Source organism: Thermobia domestica, chromosome 10, assembly GCF_964235325.1.
Source record: "Thermobia domestica chromosome 10, izTheDome1.hap1.1, whole genome shotgun sequence".
NCBI lineage: Eukaryota > Metazoa > Arthropoda > Insecta > Zygentoma > Lepismatidae > Thermobia > Thermobia domestica.
Genome location: NC_137463.1, coordinates 49,547,334 through 49,569,527, shown reverse-complemented (window position 1 = coordinate 49,569,527; position 22,194 = coordinate 49,547,334). Strand labels below are relative to the sequence as shown.

The 22,194-nt window shown below is 37.3% G+C and overlaps 1 protein-coding gene across 1 annotated transcript; it reads left to right on the top strand.

Annotated features, from left to right (window-relative positions):
* The first annotated feature begins 13,345 nt into the window (after nucleotides 1-13,345).
* LOC145661459 (uncharacterized) lies at nucleotides 13,346-14,026 on the top strand. The gene has a single exon (XM_081726771.1). It carries the CDS (start codon nucleotides 13,346-13,348, stop codon nucleotides 14,024-14,026), a length of 681 nt encoding a protein of 226 aa, XP_081582897.1.
* Nucleotides 14,027-22,194: the final 8,168 nt, after the last annotated feature.

The window sequence follows — 22,194 nt, the reverse complement described above, 5'->3', positions numbered from 1 at the left end:
AGGTTTCATCTGTTGCATGTACAAACCAATAGTTTTATGTAATTCGATTTGACATCTCTCTACGTGAAGAGATAACATATTGGATGTATCATTGCTGCTAAATTTAACACACAGTTACAATGTGTGTTATACAAAGTGAATACTGAAATTAGATGTACTCGTGCTACTTACAGTTGCTAAATAAGGACGCTTTTTTACTGCTTTGTTCTGATCCGTATTATCTGTAAAATAGTAACACCACACTGAGAAAAAAATTGTCTGGCGCACGTAAAATCGTATGTTACGTTTGAAATTTCTATAGTTCGTGGACTTAACGTACAGCAAACGTATAATCGAAAACGCATGTTCTATAGTACTTTCTGTATAAGTGTTTCATATGTACATGCTTTCCGTATGAAACAATATAGGCTGTAAGGATCATATATACAAATGGACGTATAGTCTATAACATATAGCTGAGGAATGTAACATAAGTATATGCATGTGATATATGGAAAACTGTTAGATATCAGACATCCTGCAATGGCATGTTGTAACATCTTAGGGCAGCACCTACAGTATGTATTTATAGCATATGGATAACGTATGCCCCATACTGATTTATGTAATAAGTAAGAGGATTCCGTATATTTGTATATACAATATACCGCTGTCCGGGGAATTGATTTTTCTCAGTGCAATAAAAAATGTGGTTTCACTAACAAAAACTCAGTTTTCTTTGTAGTTTTTCCATTTCTTTATCAACAATAGCTAGAAAGTGTGCCATTGGTGGACAAGATACCGGGTTAGATTCTCAGTGGAAGAGCACTGAAAGCACGCAAGTGGTTTAGATACTCTAAACTGTTCATGTTATACATGCCGTTGTTGTCGGCAAGGAGCATTAATGCAAATCAATTCATACTAACCATGACAAAATTATACAAACAAAGTACGTTACTTTTCTATTTTTCTCCAATGCTTGCTAATTCAATTAGTTGTTAACAATAATATTACACAGCCTTAAGCTTATATATTACAACTAGATGGTACAATAACTGCCAATGTGACTAATTCAAAACCTGTCATATAAGAAAGAAGCGTCATTGCTTTCATTAATTTAAATTACATGAATTGTTTTTCCATGTGAAGCATATACCAATAATGAGTCAGAGGTAGTTTTCCAAATTTTGATACTACAAAAAACTGAACTTGTTTTGAACTTATTGGATACTTCTTCCTTGTGTTTGACAGCTTTTATACTCAGTAATAACAACAACCTCATAGCAATAATAATAATAATAATAATAATAATAATAATAATAATAATAATAATAATAATAATAATAATAATAATAATAATAATAATAATAATAATAATAATAATAAACTTTCAAGCATTTAATCTCAAGGATCACTTATAATACTCTTTCTGTCACCCAATAGTTGTAAAAGTGCTTACCTTCAGAGCGACTCTTCTACCTTCAGAAACATAGTTCCAATATATTAAAAATACATGTTCCATTAGAATATGCTGTCCTCAGCGCTTGATTATTTGTATACAATATTATACTTTGCAAAAACGTATTATATTTACAGTGAAATAAGTATACATACATAATTTTTATGTCCATAATATATACCTCTAATACAATTATGTTCTTTAGATTAAATAAGATTATTGATTAACGAAAGGATTTGATTATGAAATAGTTGGTGTAATGGGAACCTGATAGGAAATAAAAGAACCCAAGAAAACAAAAGAAAGAATATATATATATACTATAAACTTACGTGGCCTGGATCGAACCAGGGATACATCGCACCCAAGGCACACAGAAAAGATATTCATAAGGTATCCGGACAGCGGTATATTGTATAAATATACGGTGTCCGTATGTTTACTACGGAAATCAGTACAGAGCATACATAATCCATATGCTACATACGTACTGAGTTTTTCGTGCTTAGATGTTAAATAATGTCTGACGCTTAACAGTCTTCCGTATATTACATACATATATGTATGTTACATGCTTCAGCTACATGTTATATGCATCCATCTGTATATGCAATCCTTGTCGCCTATGTACAGTTATTTGTTTCGTAACGAAACAAGTACAGAGAGTACGTTTGCATAGAACACTTACACGGAAAGTATTATAAACCATTCGTTTTCAGTGGATGTTACATATACGTTAAGCCCCAAAACTACAGGATTTACACATGTAACCTGAGCCATTACGTACTCCACAATATTTTCTCTTCTAAGTGTATGCACTTTAACACTAAGCCAATTAACCAGTTTTGAAACATAGTTCTGAATATTGTACAGAAATTCGCATTGTCTCTCTCTATACACCAAATAAACCATCTGTTATGGGCACGGTGACTCATTGGTAGAGTCTTCACCTCTGGTGTTTGAGGTTCCTGGTTCGATCCAAGCTAGTTCCAGGTGGACTTTGTGGTGGACAAACACCATGTTCGTGGGTTTTCTCGGGCTTCCCCCGTTTCCTCTTACTTTTTATTCACTCCACCTTTAAATTAATTTCTCATTATTGCAGACTCCTTTAGCTTAGCCGGCATATCTGTGGGATGTAAAACTAAAAGATTTCATTTCAAACAATAGTATTAATTATTAGCTTCCAATTAGGTTTCTTCACATAGAATATGGAACCTATTGGGTTTATTACATATTATGTTTTAATTTTGGTGTTAAGTCCTATTTTACGTTTGGTAAGAAATTGAAAGCATAACATTATATTATGTGAACGTCAAAAGAAAACGGAATGATTTTCCTTTCATAACACATGAAGGAAACAATTAATTTCCAGCCACGAAAAAAAAAAGCAGAAAAATAATACGAATTTTCATTGAGATATCACACTACCCGTAGGTCTTCCCGTTTTCCCTTCCGTTCATCTCTCATTTCCAGGAGAACAGCTTTGTCTTGTGTCACGTGGAGAGTCTCGGTTGAAGGAATTTATCGCTTAAACAGGACGGCAAAAGGCGTGAACTCACTAGCGCTTGCTATCAATCATTTTGGGAACGGAGAAAGAACGAAAGAAAAGAAAAAAAAAAACAGGAAAGAGTTTACGTGAGAGGCACAACAGAAGACATTTCTATTGCTGTGTTCCTCTCGTCTACGTGTCAGAAGAGATCGAAATATCTAAGGAAACTTCACGAACAATAACTTAAACTGAAGCATTTTTATCTGTACATAATAAGTTAAAGAAGCTCGATAAATACTTAACTGAAATGAAATGAAATCTTTAAGTCTTACGTCCCACATTATGCTGGCTAGGGTAAAGGAAACGTTGATGATGAAATAATCAATGGAGTTATGAAATAAAGAAAGTCGTGCAAAACAGAAGAACCACGAGAAAACCCACGCACATGGTGTTTATCCATCACAAAGCTCACTTGGCATAAACTGGATTCAAACCAATGACCCCAGGCACCAAAGGGGAACGCTGTACCACTGAGCAACCGTTTCTCCTCGCTAAGATTTGAAATATAAAATGTAGCGTGTTATGCAGTTTAGTATTTCAGTTTCTTTTTGTCTCAATAATATGTGTATAAATCTGTCAAAACTATACATAAAATATTCTGAGATTACTTTTTAAATAAATTGCGAAGTCATACTTTTGAGAAACGTATTATACAATTTAGTCCAACAGCCTAGAATAGCTGCCCAACGGAATTTGGATTTTTTTTTTCTAAATGTAGGTATATGGTATACCATAATCAGAGACGAATTCAGGGGGAAGCACAGTGTAATTTCTCTCTGGAGACCTACGATCTTACCCCGGGACCGTATATCCTATCGTGACTAATATGAATTTCCAGTATTTTCGTAATAATAAATTTTACCGCAAGTATTGAATTTCAAAATCATCACTGACATAATGATGGCAATATTCTTATTCTCGTTGTTTGAAATTGCAAGATTAAATTTTAAAAAATCAAGTTGATCGCGATAAGATATTTTAATGATTTTGAAACAACATCTAACCATAGAACAAGATATTTTAAACATAGAAAACTTTTATGGTTCTTTCACGTACGTTTAGTAGCCATCTCAGAGTACTTTATGTTGTCTTCACAGGAATCTAATTAATAACTTACGGAAAAAAATACTTTTACTTTTCGCATTCCACAGTTACCCAACCTATTTTCCATAAGGAACTTGCAATTGCTTCAATTTTCTTCATGAAGAAATATCACAAATTATAACAAGTACCTGTCACATGTATACCACTTAAAGAAGTATGGTTTGTCTTTCTGATGTTACTATTGAAACTGGAAGTGGTACAATACTTCTACTTCTTATTATATTATAGCAGAGATATTGGTGTAGAGATGGAATATATTCTTAAAACGATCAATAATTTGCAGAAAAATCGCTTCTCGCTATCTACTATCTTTGCAAATCTATTGCGTTCAATGTTCAATCTGAAAAGTGGTTGATTTCTGCAACTTTTAGTTTGCAGTGGTTGATTTTGGTTGATTTCTAGTGGTTGTTTTCTAGTGGTTGATTTTGCAGAGAGAGGATGATATTTATTCTTACAATGCGAAATACATTTTTTTAAAACAAAAACGCTTTTACTGTTGCTTATGATTTTTTTTTGCAATATGTAGGTCAACATTGAAAACAGAAATTCTAGTGGACTTCTATCATTACTGGTTGTAGTGGAGAAGAGTTGAAGATAAATATTAAAATACGAGGCGCATCCAGAAAGTAAGTTTCCCTCGCGTCCCATAGCTAGGAAACGGTATGTTGAGCGAAGCGACTACGTGTACGTGAGAAAGTGAGATCCTAGCATGGCACATGCACTAGCGGAACTTCCCTAGTGCTCTCAGTAGCGTCATGGCAGTGGTTGAAGATGGACGTTCCTATTTCAGCTCCCGCCGAGTGTGAAGTGCGAGCAATGATAAAGTTTTTGAATGCACAGGGCATAGCACTAATCGAAATCCATCGTTATCTGTGCCAGGTCCATGGGACTAATGGCATGAGTCCCTGCAGATTTTCCGCTCCTTATTGCACACAACTATCACGGAGTGCCTGTTGATCAAGAAGTTTTGTGTTGAAGCAACTGACCATAGAGCACAAAGCAAGGCGCACAGGGTCAGCATTGACATTTTGCAACGATACAGCTGACGATGGATTTCAATCGGTGCTATGCCCTGTGCATTCAAAAACGTTATCACTGTTCGTACTTCAAACGCGGCGGGAGCTGGAATAGGAACGCCAATCTTCAATCACTGCCACGATATTACTGAGAGAATTAGGGAAGTTCTACTGACCCATGCGCCATGTTAGGACCTTACTCTCTCACGTACACGCAGTCCCTTCGCGCAACATACGGTTTCCTAGGTAGGGACGCGTGGGAAACTTATTTTCTGGATGCGCCTCTTATATATTTTAGGGCACTTAATCGATTGCAGAAAACTGTCTCCGATGAATGGATTACCTGCATAAATGAACTTCATCCTTAACTTTGATCATCTGCATTGACTTCCATTTATTAGGTCTCATTGTTCTTATTTTCTTTTTCTACAGACGGATACCAGAGGGAGCAAATTTATAGAAGACTTTTCTAACCAAATTCCTTAGAAATAGGTGGCTCGATTTATGTTCCTTTACTTTGTTTTCATTTTTCATTCTTACATTAAATGTCACTTTTCTCGAATTGGCAGAAGTGAATGAAATATTTCAGTTTTATGTCCCACAGTTATGCCATGTAGACTAAAGAAGACGTTGATGATTAGAAATGGTGAAGTAAAGAAAGTTGGAGGAAAAACCTTGAGAATACCCACGCACACGGTGTTTGTCCACCACACAGCACACTTCACGCGAAATAAAATCTAACGAGGGACCCCATGCATTAGAGGTGAACACTGTATCTCTGAGCTATATCGGTCTCCCCTTTATCTGTTTTCGACATAACACTTTTCAATATCTAATTTTTCCATCACCACAAAAGTCATTTTAAAATAATGTAATATTTCCTTTAAATGTGACTATGTAACACCTACAAGGAAAATAATATTAGTGGAGAACTCGTAGGAAGCAATTTGTTTCATTTATTTATTTTAGTTTGCCAACACAAACCCGTATCCGAGTAACGGCAACACCTTGGGCGAAATGAGTGCCATTGACATACAGGACAATTCTGCAGCAGTTTTTCTAACATCTATGCCCAGGAGGTGTTTGGATAGTACCAATTTCTAATAACTCATTTTAACATGCATCCTCATAGCGTAGTACAGTATATGCATATGTGTAAATATTGGTATGATATATATATATATATATATATATATATATATACTATATGTATGTATGTATATACTCCTCAGAATATATATTAGCATATTAATAAATGCTGGAAGTCATTAATAATTAATTAACAATTCTGTTTTCTTTAGAAAAAAATCATGATTAACTTTTTCCCTCAAAATGGTTTTAGGGCTAACTCTTAGAAATACGATACATAATACTTCCGAAAGATTACCATTGCTCATAATACGATCTCTCTAATAAATGCAAAAATTTAAAAATAACTGATTTTTTAAAAGTATAAACACTAGAACATAATTAACAATATCTTTTTTTTTTAAAAAAAAATAATTAAAATATTGATCTCCTTTGAACAGTAGATACATTTAAGTTTAACAACGAAATGAATTTACTTTGTATAGTTTTGAGTCTAACGTTGCAACTTTTGCGTTTAATAAATGCTATATCTTTATTTCGGATCTACTATTACAAATCTGTTTATGTCAAATTAAGAGGCATAGCACTAAACTTATATTGAATTATATTATGATAAACTTACAACTTAACGATTTATTTACAAAATATGAACAAAGTTATAATTGGAATTTTCGAAAAACTTTGTATTAAAAGAACTCATTGCATGAAAGAGTTTTGATGATTTATAAAATGAAAAATAATTTATACTTATCGTAGGATTACTATTGGAACATTTATTTATGAAATATAATTAAAATTGTTTGAGTCATTTTTCAGAAATTTGTCCTAGAAATCTACCTTCTCCAGGACTAAACTACCTTATCTGAATTGTTCTTAGAGAAACAACTTATACAACATTACAGAGTTGCTAATTAAATTGATTTGTGAAAAAAAAGTCATTTTGGAGCCGTTTTGGAGATAATCATACTTTTTTAGTTTCATCATTCAATAAACTTTCATTATTTGGGGGGATAGAGAGAAAATTCGAAAATCAAAGTACCTTTGTAAAATTTCTTCCGCTTATAATGTTAATCTCCCTAGACCAGAAATTGTTAAGAGAAACAAGTAATGACTTTTTGATATCGATTCAGCGTCCGAGGAATATAATATATCTTTGAATTTATTCTTCTATTACAATTAGTAGTTACAGATTTAGTACTTAAAGTCTGACTATTGAATTTACATAGTCTCAAGGTCTACCGTAGTTTCACACCGTCAAACGAAACTTATTTGCCATTGGCGACAAACGACATACTTTCATTAAGTTAAAAATTTGTTTGTCTCGATTTTCCCAAAACCTACATAGGATGAGAATTTATCTTAGAATTGACATTTCGTTCGATTCAAAACGATTTTTTTCGTATATCAATTGACATTTGTCCTACCTTTGGACAATGTTTGGATTACACTTAAGAAAAAGTATAAGAGTTTGTTATTGTTCTCACAAGTAAACCTTACGTTTGGGTGAATCGAGTTGCTGACTGAGACACATATGAGAAAGTAGTACTAAATGTGGTCAGTATTTCAGTGAAGTTATAGGTGCGAAGCTCCAGGGGTTTAGGAGATACAGCTAATAGAACATCACATGGAAGTACAGAATAGTCTTCATACAGTTGGAGGTAAAAGCCCTGTAAGACCTCTTGTAACGACAAAAGGCGAATAACAAATATATGGGTACATATTAGGACTAGGGGGAAGTCATATAGCAAGGGTATACCTGACGGCGGCCATCTTGAAATAAGCCATTTTGAATTAAGGTTAAGTTTTTAAAATAGGAATAGGGCCATGTGATACATGATTTAAGACCCAAATTTAATCAGGAGAACAATGGTGACGTTAATTTTGATTTATGTGCAATTGGTAAAAAGTTACAGAGAAATTAAATATTGTTGCAGCATATGTATTAGTCCTTTACCCCACCCTGTAAAGTTTGTGTTAATGATAATAATTAAATAAAAAGCAGGTGGATAAATATTAGGTCTATGGTAAGAGTTGCCATGATGACGGCCATGTTCAAATCCGCCATTTTGAATCAGACAAAAGTTTTAAACAAAACGCATAATATTGACACCTTATTAATAGCAAATTTCACCATAAATCCCACGGTATAACCATTTTTGCTCATCAAACAACTAACATTGTAACGCCACCATTGTATTTCTGATTAACTTCTAGCCCGAATTCATCTATTGCATTACTCTATTCCCATTTAATTTTGTGCTGGTTAATGACAAAGCAAAAATGGTTATACCGTTGGATTTATGGTAAAATTTGCTATTAATAAGGTGTCACTGTTATGCGTTTTGGTAAAAACTTTTGTGTGATTCAAAATGGCGGATTTGAACATGGCCGCCGTCAAGGCAACTCTTACCATAGACCTAATATCTATCCACCTGCTTTTTATTTAATTATTATCATTAACACAAAATTTACTAGGTGGGGTAAAGGACTAATACATATGCTGCAACAATATTTAGTTTCCCTGTAACTTTTTACCAATTGCGCATAAATCAAAATTAACGTCACCAGTGTTCTTCTGATTAAATTTGCGTCTTAAGTCATGTATCACATGACCATATTCCTATTTTAAAAACTTAACCTTAATTCAAAATGGCGGATTTCAAGATGGCCGCCGTCAGGTATACCCTTACTATATGACTTCCCCCTAGTCCTAATATGTACCCATATATTTGTTATTCGCCTTCTGTCGTTACAAGAGGTCTTACAGGGCTTTTACCTCCAACTGTATGAAGACTATTCTGTACTTCCATGTGATGTTCTGGTAGCTGTATCTCCTAAACCCCTGGAGCTTCGCACCTATAACTTCACTGAAATACTGACCACATTTAGTACTACTTTCTCATATGTGTCTCAGTCAGCAACTCGATTCACCCAAACGTAAGGTTTACTTGTCAGCTATATCTGATTAAGTATGCTATGTACTTCCTTTTTTTTTTTTTTTTTTTTGGTATTATAACCAGACTGACGATGTTATACCGAGTGTCCGAAAATGATTGTCCCTGTTTCTTTCTTTCCTTTCTAGGTTATCAGTGTGTGGCCGGACCTGTAACTAAATTATAACTAAAGCACTGCTTATAACTAAATTATCATACTTTTACTTGAAATACCTGTCCTGTGCGTGCACACAGATGTACCAATATGGCATGGACTAAACAACAAAATACATTTTCTGCAGTACAGTGCTAACACGAAATGTGTTATCACAGTTAAACACAACGTTTGGAGAGATACACTATTAAGCATTGGCATATATCCAACTCATGGAGACAGATTTCCTATGTAAAGAAAAAGACACAGGTCGGCCGTCGCATTCGGAGAAGACAGTAAATAGAGCTCCGCAATGCTTCCAGCTCAGCTCCATGAAGTCAGTTCGATAGGCAAATCGTGACCTACAAATACTCCGCTCGACATGATCATCTTGCCGATTTTTTAAACAAAAGAAGACACATAAAAAAACAAAAAAAAAACTGTCTTACTTGAGAAAAAAATTAGATAAAAGCGATCCTCATATCATAATAGGTGAACTTTATGATTTTCAAACGAGTACAATCATTTTAGGACACGGAGTATTTCAGTATCAGTTTTCGTCTTAATAGTTGGCGTGGTTTTATACAGCATCAATTTTAAAATTTACAAAATATCATTTTCCTCCTAAACTACATATGGTGATTTATAATAGGTAGTTTTATTTTGTAATATTTATCGGTTCTTATATACATATATACATACATACATACACCACATACACACCCACACCCACACACCCACACACACATATATATATATATATATATATATATATATATATATATATATATATATATATATATATATATATATATTCTTTGGAAAAAATAATATTAAAGGCTAATAATTTCGTAGAGAATACTGAATGTTATTTTATGTAACTTTGCATAAAAATCACAGGGGGATAGACATTGATAAAGTAATATTTCAATGCATTCAGTAAAAGTATTAAAAGTAAGTTCTGTACAATTTTAATCTCTTTAACCACGTAAACTATAATTATGAAATGTATATATGTCTTGAAAAAGTTTCAAATGTAATAAATTTTGATTTGTAAATACTATCTTCATTCCATTATCCTCATAGTACAAATAAAAGGTATTTAATTCTGGGAACATTGAGGGAAAAATATAATTTCTCTCATATAGTTGGCAATACGTGTACCTTTACTTGTGGTTACGTGAATTCATTGTCGTTTCTTTACAATCAAGGGATCATTTTTTTTTCTTGAAATTTACATCATGTTTATTTATAAATATCTGTATAGCAAGTTAAAATGGTTACGTTACTTACTGGGTATGGTGTACATGCTTCCCAGCACGGGAACTGCGATTTTCTACAAAAATAAATATGTGTATAACGGAGACTTTCCCTCAGATAGAACCATAACCATCAAAGTAAATGAATATTCGGAAAACGTATTACCAGAAAACACTCTAGAGAAATAAATATGATGTATCGCCTAGTGATAATTCAGGAACTCATTTCTGGGAAGGGATGACAAAGACACTTTGAATCAATCTGCAGCCTGCATTTCTCATTTTGATTTAGAAAAATCTGAACAACAAAGTAGCATATTTATTTAGTAAGATGTAAAAGTGCACTCGGTCCGTTAAAGGTTTCCTTACTCGTTTATTTTTTTAAGACATGATGATCGTAAAGTAAGCTAAAATAACTAAAAATTTCGTTTTAATCACCGATACAAATATTTTGATACATTTTTAAGTTATCTAAGAATACATAGATTATCTGTAGCTATCATATTTGTTCCAAAATAAACATCGGACAAATAAACAATATCATTCGGGTCTTTAACGATTTTGAGTAACAAAGTAAAATCTGTAGATAATGTTGCTACCACTCCCAAATTTACCGGTATTAGCCATGACTTCCAACAATGTATATTTATCCAAACTGGATTCAAAACATTCTTCATGAACATAGTCAAAGTGGTTGTCAGCCTCCTCGGATATGTCTCCTTCCGTCTTATTGTGTGTTATAGAAGAAAAATCTCGTTAAGTTCTTTACCAGGAGGTTATGTGCCTAAGATCGATGACACATTCCCGCGCTGGATGGCGATGCTGATACGTTGGAAAAGGAATGCAGTAGCTCGGGGGTCACCAGTTTTGATTGCTATTCGATGACCAACTTCATTAATGCAATTAGATCCTTCGTGACGCCAAGACCCACTGGTTTCTATTGGTACTGTTACAAACCAATATTTGTCCAATAGGTTTGAGTATTTTAGTCTTTTGTCTGATTCTCTGTGAGCGGCGACGAGACCTACCTGAATTGAAGAATGGGGTAAGTTATAAGGAGCAAACGTATCGGAACATGTGAAATCCCAGACTAGTGCTTTTCCATTTTTGCACGGTACCAAGGTCATGCCATCAGGCCTTTTACCATCAGAGCGGCAACAACCATTTGGTTCTTTTATTGAAGGAACTCCCGCTGAAACGAGGGCTCTACAAATAATGTCGTTTACAATATGATGTCGAGATTGTCTTCCCGCACTTTTTTTTACATGAAAGGCCATGTAATCCTTTATTATCAACATATGCGTTGCAAGCAGGACAAAAGTGAGGCTCACAAATATTAGCACCTAAGCGCAGAGCTGTAGCAATACGAAAGCTCTCATTAGAAAGGTGTAGGCCTAGTGTGTGAGAAGGTAGGGCTTGAAGCCATGCTCCGTTTTTGGAGGAAGAGACAGCTAACAGCCTGGCTTTGTCATCTGGGTTATTAGTTGATGATAGGAGTGAAGATAAACGAAGCTTGACTATAAATTCATCCCAAACAGACTGAACATGTCTTTTGTCGATAGGTGGGGGATCCATTCCAACCAGACTAGTCCATTTATCGGTGCATTCTTGTACATCTCGAATCGAGTCTAAGTCAACCTCCTGTTGAAGAAGAGATCCAATTAGTTCTCGTGAGCCATAGAATGATGCGAGGAAAGAAGGTATGGCGATATCCATGGCTCGACGAATATTATTCTTCTATCTATCGACTAATAGACTAAAAATTATATCACATAACACCACTTATATTTGCAATCCATTGATTCTGGGGACCACGACTCATGTCATAGCCTTAGGGAAATCGTGGTTACTCCTTCCCCTCTCATACAGGGAAGTTTGTCATTTCCTCTGGTAAAACAAAGTGGTCCTATTGGTACCCTCCCTCCCGGGGTGGTCATTTATGACACAGATGGGGGCGTCTTAAGAGACACATGCAGAAGCCGAACTGGACACAGAGTTCTTGTGTTCAGTGAAGAGTGGTTCTTTGTGCATAGTTCTGTGTTGTTTTAGTCTGTGTTGTGTGATGGTTTGTTCTTTTTTTGAAAATCATAATGGAGGGTAAGAAGACCGGAAAACTTGGAGGATCGAAAGTAATTCACAGCCAAAGCAGAGAGATTTTGGTTAATGTATATTATTTTATGAAGAGAGAGGCTGACAGTGGAAATCCAATTAATGTAAAACAAGTGCAAAAGCGAGTATCTGAAGCTACCGGTGTTTCAGTAAGTACACTAAAACGTGTTTTGAGGAGCGGGAAAAAAAACAAAATCACGGAAACGAGCTTTTCTACTCAGAATAAGAAGCCTGCACAACGAAAAACAAAAATCTCAGTGGATGATTTTGACAAATGCGTTATTCGTCGAACAATTAATGAATTTCATATTGTTCACGGTCAACGACCTTCTGTAAAATCACTGTTGCGAGTACTTCGAGAAAAGATTAATCTTAATGGAAGCATTTGGTCTTTACGGAAAATAATCCGTTCCTTAGGATTTAGATGGATTAAGGCTGAAAACAATAAGCGACTACTTATTGAAAAAAATGAATTTCGGTCAAAGAAGTTGGCTTATTTGCGAGCTATAGATAATTACAGAACGCAGAACCGCCCCATAATTTACATGGATGAGACGTACTTGCATTCATCGCACACAAAACAACACGCGTGGAGCGATAAGAAGAATACAGGTTTACTCAAACCAATTTCTAAAGGGTAACGCGTAATAATCATGCTAGCGGAGAAAAGGGTTTCATTCCAGAAGCGTTAGTCATGTTCAAATCTGGAACGAAATCTGGCGATTATCACGACGACATGAATTATGAAAACTATGAAAAGTGGTTGAAGTCACGGCTAAATCCTAACTTGCTAAGTAATTCAGTTCTTGTGATAGATAATGCACCATATCGCAATGTCTGGTTAGATCCTTCACCGACATCTCGTAAAGCTGTAATGATCGATTGGCTTGTAAGACACAATATTCCTTTCAGAGAAAATATGTTCAAACCAGAACTTTATAATTTAATCAAAGCCAATAAAGCTCGTTTTCGGACATTTAAAGTAGATTCGCTCCTTGCTGAATATGGACATACAGTTCTTCGTTTACCCCCGTATCATCCTGATCTAAACCCGATAGAGTTGATTTGGGCTGCAGTCAAAGAATATGTAGCAGTAAGAAATACCACTTTTTCCATTATTGATGCGATGAAACTCTCCGAAGAGAAATTTACAATGATAACAGTGGAAGAGTGGAAGGCTAGGTGTGATAAAGTACGAAGATATGAACAAGCATATTTGCAAATTCAACCTCAGTTAGACGTTCTTACTAAAAACGTTACAATAAACTTAGCCGAGGGTAGTGACAGTAATAGTAACTTTTCTGAAGAAAGTGACGACGAGACGGAAGACGATGATGATGAAATGGATTGTATGGACGATATTGAGCCTTTATAAATACCTGAAGCTACAGATAAGCCTATCATAATATATATAAGTTGTGTTAAGTAGTTATTCTCTATTGTTGTTACTTATGTTGGAGGTTAGTATCGGCATGGGTTAGAAACACTACCAAAAAATCTTCCCTCTCTCTCCACTGTCACCCTCGCAGCGATTAGCATTCTTCCTACTCCCGCTCCTCATAGCTCATGCTATCTCTTGCGCTATGTACCTAATCGATTTGATGAGTGGGTGAGTGAAACGATTTTTTTCCTGGCTAAGGACAGTTTTTTGCCCATAAAAAAATCCCCATAGCACATTCCTCAAATTTCGTACTTTTCCATACTCAGGTCGTTATAGAGTAATTTTATGCAAAGTTTCACGTTTCTATCTCATTGTGAAGTACCTAATCAATTTGTTGAGTGAGTGAGTGAAACTATTTTTTTCCTGGCTAAGGACAGTTTTTTGCCCATAAAAAATTTTCCATAGCACATTCCTCAGTTTTCGGACTTTTTCCTTACTCAAGTCGTTATAGGGTACCTTTATGCAAAGTTTCACGTCAGTATCTCATTGGGAAGTATCTGATCAATTTGATGAGTGAGTCAGCGAGTCAGTGAGCCTGAAAACGGCATATTTTGGGGATCCAGTACTCAGATATGGGTGAAGGTAGAAATATGAAATTTGGCATGTGAGTACATCTGTAGGATATCTCCTTACATTCTAAATTTCATGTTTCTACCCTTAACAGAATCGTTTTTACAAAGCCTCGAAATCGGCGATTATACCTAAACCTCTTGTTCGTGTATAATATGCTTACGGCAGTGCAGGCCAGTTTACATTTTATTCGCGGAACTTGGCTACATGTTGATGGGACAAGTGAGGTTTAATTTAATTTATTTATTATATCTTTATTTTATTTCAAAATCATAACATTAGGCGGAAGCATCAATTTTCAGCTCTGGTATTGACTGAAGGAGCTGCAGGACATCATGATCATACTATTAGGTGATGATGAGATGCGGATGAAGTGCAGAAGACGTCACAACACAAGGTATTTGGTTAGTTAGACAAATGCTGATTATCTTCTGATCCAGGGCTACTCTGGATCGTGATGAAGACAGTGGGAGGCCTGGTGAGACAGTAGGATTACTGTGCAGTAGATGGGAAAATGTAAGGTGAATCGAGATAAGTGAGGAAATCAGCAACGAGAGGAAGATCAATGCTGTCAGGTGGCAGTGAGTAATGATACAGTGAGAAAAGCAGAGACAACGGTGTATAGCGAAGGAGTTCTCGTTTCGGGAAATTGGCGTCGGCGTGCATGGTGTCAAAAAGTAAGAGCTGGTAGTTCTAGAAGCGTTGAGAAATATAGCGTAGGCTTAGTGTTTCAAGGTGGTATAGAATATTTGGAAACGAAGTACGGTCATACAGATCTTGAGTAGGGCTGGGAAGACGGATACGAAAGGCAAGTCGGAGTGCGTGGTGTTCCAGAATTTGGAGGCGTTTATAGAAAGAAAAGGGAGCATCGATAAAAGCTGTAAAGCCGTAAGTAAGGACTAGTCGGAGGAAAGATTTGTACGTATTAAGAAGAGTAACAGCAGAAAGACCCCAAGTAGTGCCTGTAAGGCGATGAAGAAGGTTAAGGCGTGAGTAAGCCTTTGCACAAATGTACTTGAAGTATGGAGTACATTTAAGATATTGGTCGAAAGTAATGGCTAAATAAATGACTGTTTTGCTGATGGTGACAGGAGTATGAAATATACGGAGATGGAGATTGGTAGGATTGCGATGAACACGGGAGCGCTTTCCAGGTGGTAAGAAGATAATCGCTTGTGTTTTAGTGGCATTGATGGTAAGACGCCACTTCTGACACCAAAAAAGAAAGGAATTTATGGCAGTTTGGAGAGAAGAATTAATGCGTTGAATCGTATTTCCTGTGGCTAAAAAGGCAGTGTCATCGGCATATTGAAAGGGGGTAACGTTCGGGGGAAGTGTGGGAAAGTCTGCGACATATAGAAGGAAGAGCAGAGGGGATAGGGCTGATCCTTGGGGGACTCCGGAATGAAGGAACATAGATAGGAAAGGTGATTATTAATTGATATATAACTAAGTCTGCAGGGGAGAAATTGATAGATGAGGCGAATATAACAGTAGGGCAGGTGAAAGGAGAAAAGTTTTTAGAGGAGGCCAAGATGCCAGACTTTATCAAAAGCTTTATCGAGGTCAAATAAGTTGAGGCAGGAGGGTTTGGATGTGTTAAACTTTTTAGTGATGAAGGTAGTAAAGCGGAAGAGTTTATCAGAGATGCTAAAGGAAGGACGAAAATCTGCTTGATGGAGAGAAAGTAAATTATATGCTGAAAGATGGGTGTGAAGGCGAGTGACGAGGATACGTTCTAGAATCTTGCTAAACACAAGGGTGAGTTGGATAGGGCGGTATGAAGAGACAGATTGTGGGGGTTTGGCAGGTTTGAGAAACATTAAGGTAGTAGAAGTTTTCCCAGGTAAAGGATAGAAGCCAGTGCGAAGAATGAAAGTAAAAATGGTAGAGAGAAGGTAAAGCAAGACATAGGGACCTTCGTTGATGTGGTGGTAGCTGATTTTGTGTATGCCAGGAGCAGTGTTCTTCTTTCGGGAGATGGTATGCTGGATAACAGAAACAATTATAGGAGCTGTAAGTGGATTATGGAGAGGTAATGGATGATCGGGGTGAGGTTGAAGGTCGGGTGACGAAAGATCTGAAGTGTTAGTGGGATGTCGGCGAAATACTGGATCTGGTGCAGGAGTGAATATATCTTGGAGGTTTGTGGCAAAAGCGTTGGCTTTAGCAGTATCGTCGGGAAGAGGAAGTGCATCATCTAGAAGTGGATAGGTAGTACGTGTGGATTATGTTACGTCTGGAAGTTGATGGAAACGCTTCCAGAATTTGGTGGGTGGGAGTTATATGAGAGAGAATTCCAAGTTTTAATCCAATTTCGGCGTTTGTAAGCTACTAGGTAATTATGGACAGTACGCTGGAATTGACGATGGAGCCTAAGGGATTCAGGATTGCCAGTACGGGTGAAGTCACGATAGAGTTGTCTAAAACGCCTGATTAAAGGAAGGTATTGAGGCGGGACGGGTGGTTTGTGTGGGTGAAAGGTGAACTGAGGTATGTATTTTGTAGATGCAAGATGAATGGTGTCGGTGATAGTGTCAAGAGTTGTATAAAGTTCAGTTTCGGTAGTCGGGGGCGGAACAGTTTCAAGAGCTGTATCAATGCGGTAGCGGTAACTAACCCAATCGGCCTTGTCGAAACGAGGGTTGGTGCGAGCAGGGAAGAGATAGAGAATTGACAGGAGAGCGTTGCAGGAGCAGCGACAGTTTAATGGGAACATGATCGCTTCCAAGCGGATCTAAGACCGAGATCATGCAACGGTGAGAGAGAGATTGGTTGATGTGATCACCACGTCAGGTGTGGTATTACTGACGGGCGAGTTGGTTTCGGAAGAGTATGAATAAACCCAGTAGTGTGAGTGGTAATATAAGTTCGAAAATCCTGCTGTTGTTGGGCTGAGCGGCTATGAAAGTTGATATCGGCCATAATGATGAAAGAGCGGAAATTTACAGAGATGAAGTGAAAAAAGTCGTGCGGAATGGGATGGCCAGGGCGAACATAGAGAGTAGCGACAGTGACAGATGTATGTTTAAAATATAGAGTGAGAATGAGATGCTCAGGGAGATTGGGAACAGCAGAAATATGTTGTCGGAAAAGAATGGTGGGAGGAAAGCCAATGGCAACCCCACCATTTCCACGGCGTGCCGGGAGTGCATTATCATGGCGAACTGTCAGAGATGAAGGAATGGAGACGTGGAGTCAGATAAGTTTCATTGAGGAGAAACGTACTAACGTGTTCTTCTCTGAGCAGTTGCTCAAAGAGAGGTTGATGTTGGCACAAGGAACGAATATTTAAAAATATAAAGTCAATTTCGTGATGAATGCAATGAACAAATTGAGTTTCTGGTGGGGATACGTAAAATGGTTACACTGCTGTCTGGAACACATTACAGTGAAAATATACAGCTGGACCAGAATAGGTTGGTTGAAAGTCGACGTTAAGGATGGTTTGGCTGTTTGTTGAACCTGTTGTAAGATGCGATGTCGAAGGAAAGGGTGGATATTCTGAAGAGTAACAGTAATAAAAGATAGGAATTGATTAATAGTGATCGGTTGATACACAGATGATGGCGGAGGAACAGTAGTATTTTGAGTCCCGTGAGGACGCAGAGGGACAACGAGTTCTGGCTTGAAAGGTTCGGCTGTGGGTCTGGCTTTTCATTTGTAGCTGTATGTTGGGTGTTCATGAGAACCACAGGTACTACAGAGTGGAGGTTGCTGAAGATTCGTGCAGGTTTTGGTAGTATGAGGTCTGGAGCAGAAACCGCACTTGGGTGTGTTCAGGCAATGAGAAGTATGGTGCGAGTTGTATGCTTGAGAGGTTTCGCATCTCACTGGGAGGGGTGCCAGAGATTTAGAAGGTTTAACCCTGTATCGTTTTCGATAAATATATGCTCCGTGCGAGAGAAGATTGTCAATAGTTGAGAAGTTTGTAAGCACACGGAGCATGTAGGTGTTCCCAGAAGCGTTTTTGATGCGGATGCACTTAAGAATAGAGTGCCCGTCGAGTTTGAGTTCCTCTGCAATCTCGTCATCTGTGTAGTCAGGTGCAACTCCTCTAATGGCAACAGAGAGTGCTGGTTAAGTCGAGGTGGTGGTGGTTGTTTGGTGCGAGAAGGAGCCAACTTAGAAAGATTTGCGTTTCTGCCAAAGACCTCATATGAGTGGGTGTTAAGAAGTGAAGAAGCCAGATTGGAATCAGGAGACTTAATGATGATACCCTTACGGGTCGAGACAATTTGAGTGATCTGTGAACGAGGAACGTACTTGGTGAGACGAAGGTAAAGCTGCTTGAGATCTTGATATTTTGGGTCGTAATTTGCAAGTAAGAATGAAGTAGTTGCTGGAGTCTGTAGATTAGTGACTGAAGGTTGATTTTGCGATCGTAAACGGAGTGGTAAATTTATACTTACACTGGTCGGCAGGAAAATCCTCCCACGTCGAGTACCGGATAGATTTCTAGAAGCTGATTACGAATATCTCATCGAGAAAGTTCCAGCACGTAAGGTTTTTTGGCGGGATACTGTTTCCATAATTGACATTAAAATCTTGTGTTTCGTATTTAATATATGTTTTCCGTGTTTTGAGTGCATAATTATGAATTTTTATCTTAATCCAAGAACTGTTACTAGGCTATATCCCAGGAACATTCTTTTCTCTAGCTCACCACCACCCGGAAACGTGCCCCCTCCCCTTCGGTTACAAAGATTTATTGTCGTTCCACACTGCATACACTAAAACCTAGGCGTTATTGACGGAGAAAGCTTTCGTAATCAACTTGCGATCATTCGTCGGCTCCCTTTTGTCTAGACCACAGACAGATTGTTGAAAAAAGGCGCCAAGACATACACCACGTTGTCGCGTGAAACAACTATTTCAGTTTCGAGTTGATCTTCGTGTTAGAAGGTGGCGCTTTGTCTGTGTATAATGTAGGTGAAAAATATTTCTGCGTGAAATATTGACGTTTGTGTTAAACGAACATGCTGCGAACTTGCAACAATTCGACAGATTCGTTCTGCTACATATGTGGGGAAGTGATTTTCAACAGATAAAGTAGGCCATTGTCACCGTTCCTGAAGACAGCCCACCATCTGTACTTCGGGTGTAAAATCTGAGGCCAGGATCGCGTTTGGGCTCCGAAACAAAGTTGTAACTCGTGTGCGCGTACTCTCACAGAATGGTTGAATGGTACACATAAATCGATGCCGTTCGCCATACTTATGGTTTGGCGCGAGCCCCGTGATCATGTTTCAGACTGTTAATTCTGCCTGACTAATATAAAAGGTTTCTCAAAAAACATGAAGCATAAAATACAATACCCTAATTTGGATTTCGCGAGGAGACCTGTGAAACATGATGTTTGTCTGCCTGTACCCGCACCACCAGACTTATACACCCTGTGCGGTGTTTCATCCGATGAAGAACCTGCTGCTTGTGAGGACGTTGCACAAGCTTCGAGTAGACAATCAGATCCCAATTACGCTCCAGTGCCTGACACTAATGAACCACATGTGATAAGTCAACAAGAGCTGAATGATCTGATCAGGGACTTAAACCTTCTCAAGTCTAAGACCCTGCTGCTTGCATCACGACTTCAACAATGGAATCTACTAAACCAAGATGTGAATATACCGATGTATAGGAAAAGAGAGATGAGCCTAGATCCTAATTTTACAAAGGATGGTGATTTGGTGTATTGCACTGATATTCCATCGCTTATGGGACAATGAAGTTGATCAACAACACTGAAGATTGGAGGCTATTCGTATATTCCTCTAGGATAAATCTTAAGGCAGTGTTACTAAACAATGACAATGAAAACCCAGCCATCCCTATTGCTCATGCTGTACATATGAAAGAAACATACGAGAACATGCGGAACCTATTGCAGAAAATAAAGTACGAACAGTTCCAGTGGTCTGTATGCGCTGACCTTAAGGTTATTGCCATCCTCACTTCTTTACACCTATTTTACCAGGAGGTTACACAAAGCACTGCTGCTTCTTGTGTCATTGGGATAGTCGAGCCAAAGATCAATACACCATCACAAAATGGCCGCCAAGGAAGCAACTAGTCTCACGGGAGATGAACGTAGCTAATGAACGTCTTGTGGATCCGGAAAAATATTCTTACCACCCCTTCATATCAATTAGGGCTCATGAATGTCTTCGTCAAGGCCCTGAACCGGGTTGGTGGAGCATTTAATCATCTCAGAAAACTATTCCCAAGACTCAGCGAGGCCAAGGTGTAAGAAGCTGTTTTTACGAAACCTCAAATCAGAGACATTTTTAAGGATACTATATTTTCTTCTAAGCTTAATGAAGTGGAAAGTGAGGCTTGAGAGGACTTTCGAGAAGTGTGCAGTAACTTTCTAGGGAATCATAAGTCTTGTGATTACAAAGACATTGTGGGCAGGTTAGTTACTCCATTTCGTAACATGGGATGTAATATGTCCATAAAGTTACACTTCCTGCATTGCCACCTGGACTTCTTCCCTGAAATTTACAGCTTGGGGGAGGTCTCTGACGAATACGGGGAAAGGTTTCACCAGCAAATAGCTACCATAGAGAGGCGCCACAGTGGTAAATGGAGTGTGAATATGTTGGCAGACTTCTGTTGTTATGTGACACGCGAGACACTCTGTAGTAATTACAAGAGGAGTAGGAAAACCAAGTGACGCGTAAGTGTTAAACTTTAAGTTTTTATGCAATTTTATCTGCATAATTTATATTGATATATAAATTATAACGTGCAAATTATTATGGGTGGAGAATAGCATCTTTGGGCGGATATTGAAACACCCTCCCCTCCTCCCTGAAAACTGGTACGTTATGGAGAAAAATGGCTTACGGATTCGACTTCACAAACTCGAAACCTATAGGAATCACCTATTTTCGTTCGTGGGAGCGAAAGAAAGTTTCATTTTGCCGACCAGTGTTATTCAAATGATTTGTAAATATATATTTGAAAACTGTTCCTGGAATTGTGGTTTGTCGATCTCAAGTAGTCGTCTTTGTTTGTCCTGTGGCTCTCTTAAATTGAGCATTAGTTCAGAAAGTACGCAAAAAGTAATGTCGTATGCACATAACACACTAGGGTTAAAAATCTCAAACAGATAATAGTAATATAAATGATAGGTAATAAAACTTAATAAGAGAAAAATACTAATTATAGTAGTCTATATTGCAAGAATCCATATACTCACACGTACTGCAAACCGCGTGTTTTCACTAGAAAGGCGTGCTTTTATACTTATAAACAAATCATTGCAGACGCCAGAAGAAGACCTGCAGGAAGTGAATAAGAGTATTCGGTGAACTACGAATGAAGTCGACAACTTCTCTAAAAAAAAGTCAAATAAATAAATAAATAAATTTACTCCTAAGAAAGGACTTTCCACTTGCGGAAATAACAAAGACAAGCGATTTAGGTAACATTCTAAGACTATTAATGAAATATTTAGTTATGAGGTAAGAAACAAACTTGCCAAAGACTTTTTTTTTTTTTGAAAGTTCTTTCAAGGGAAGATACCT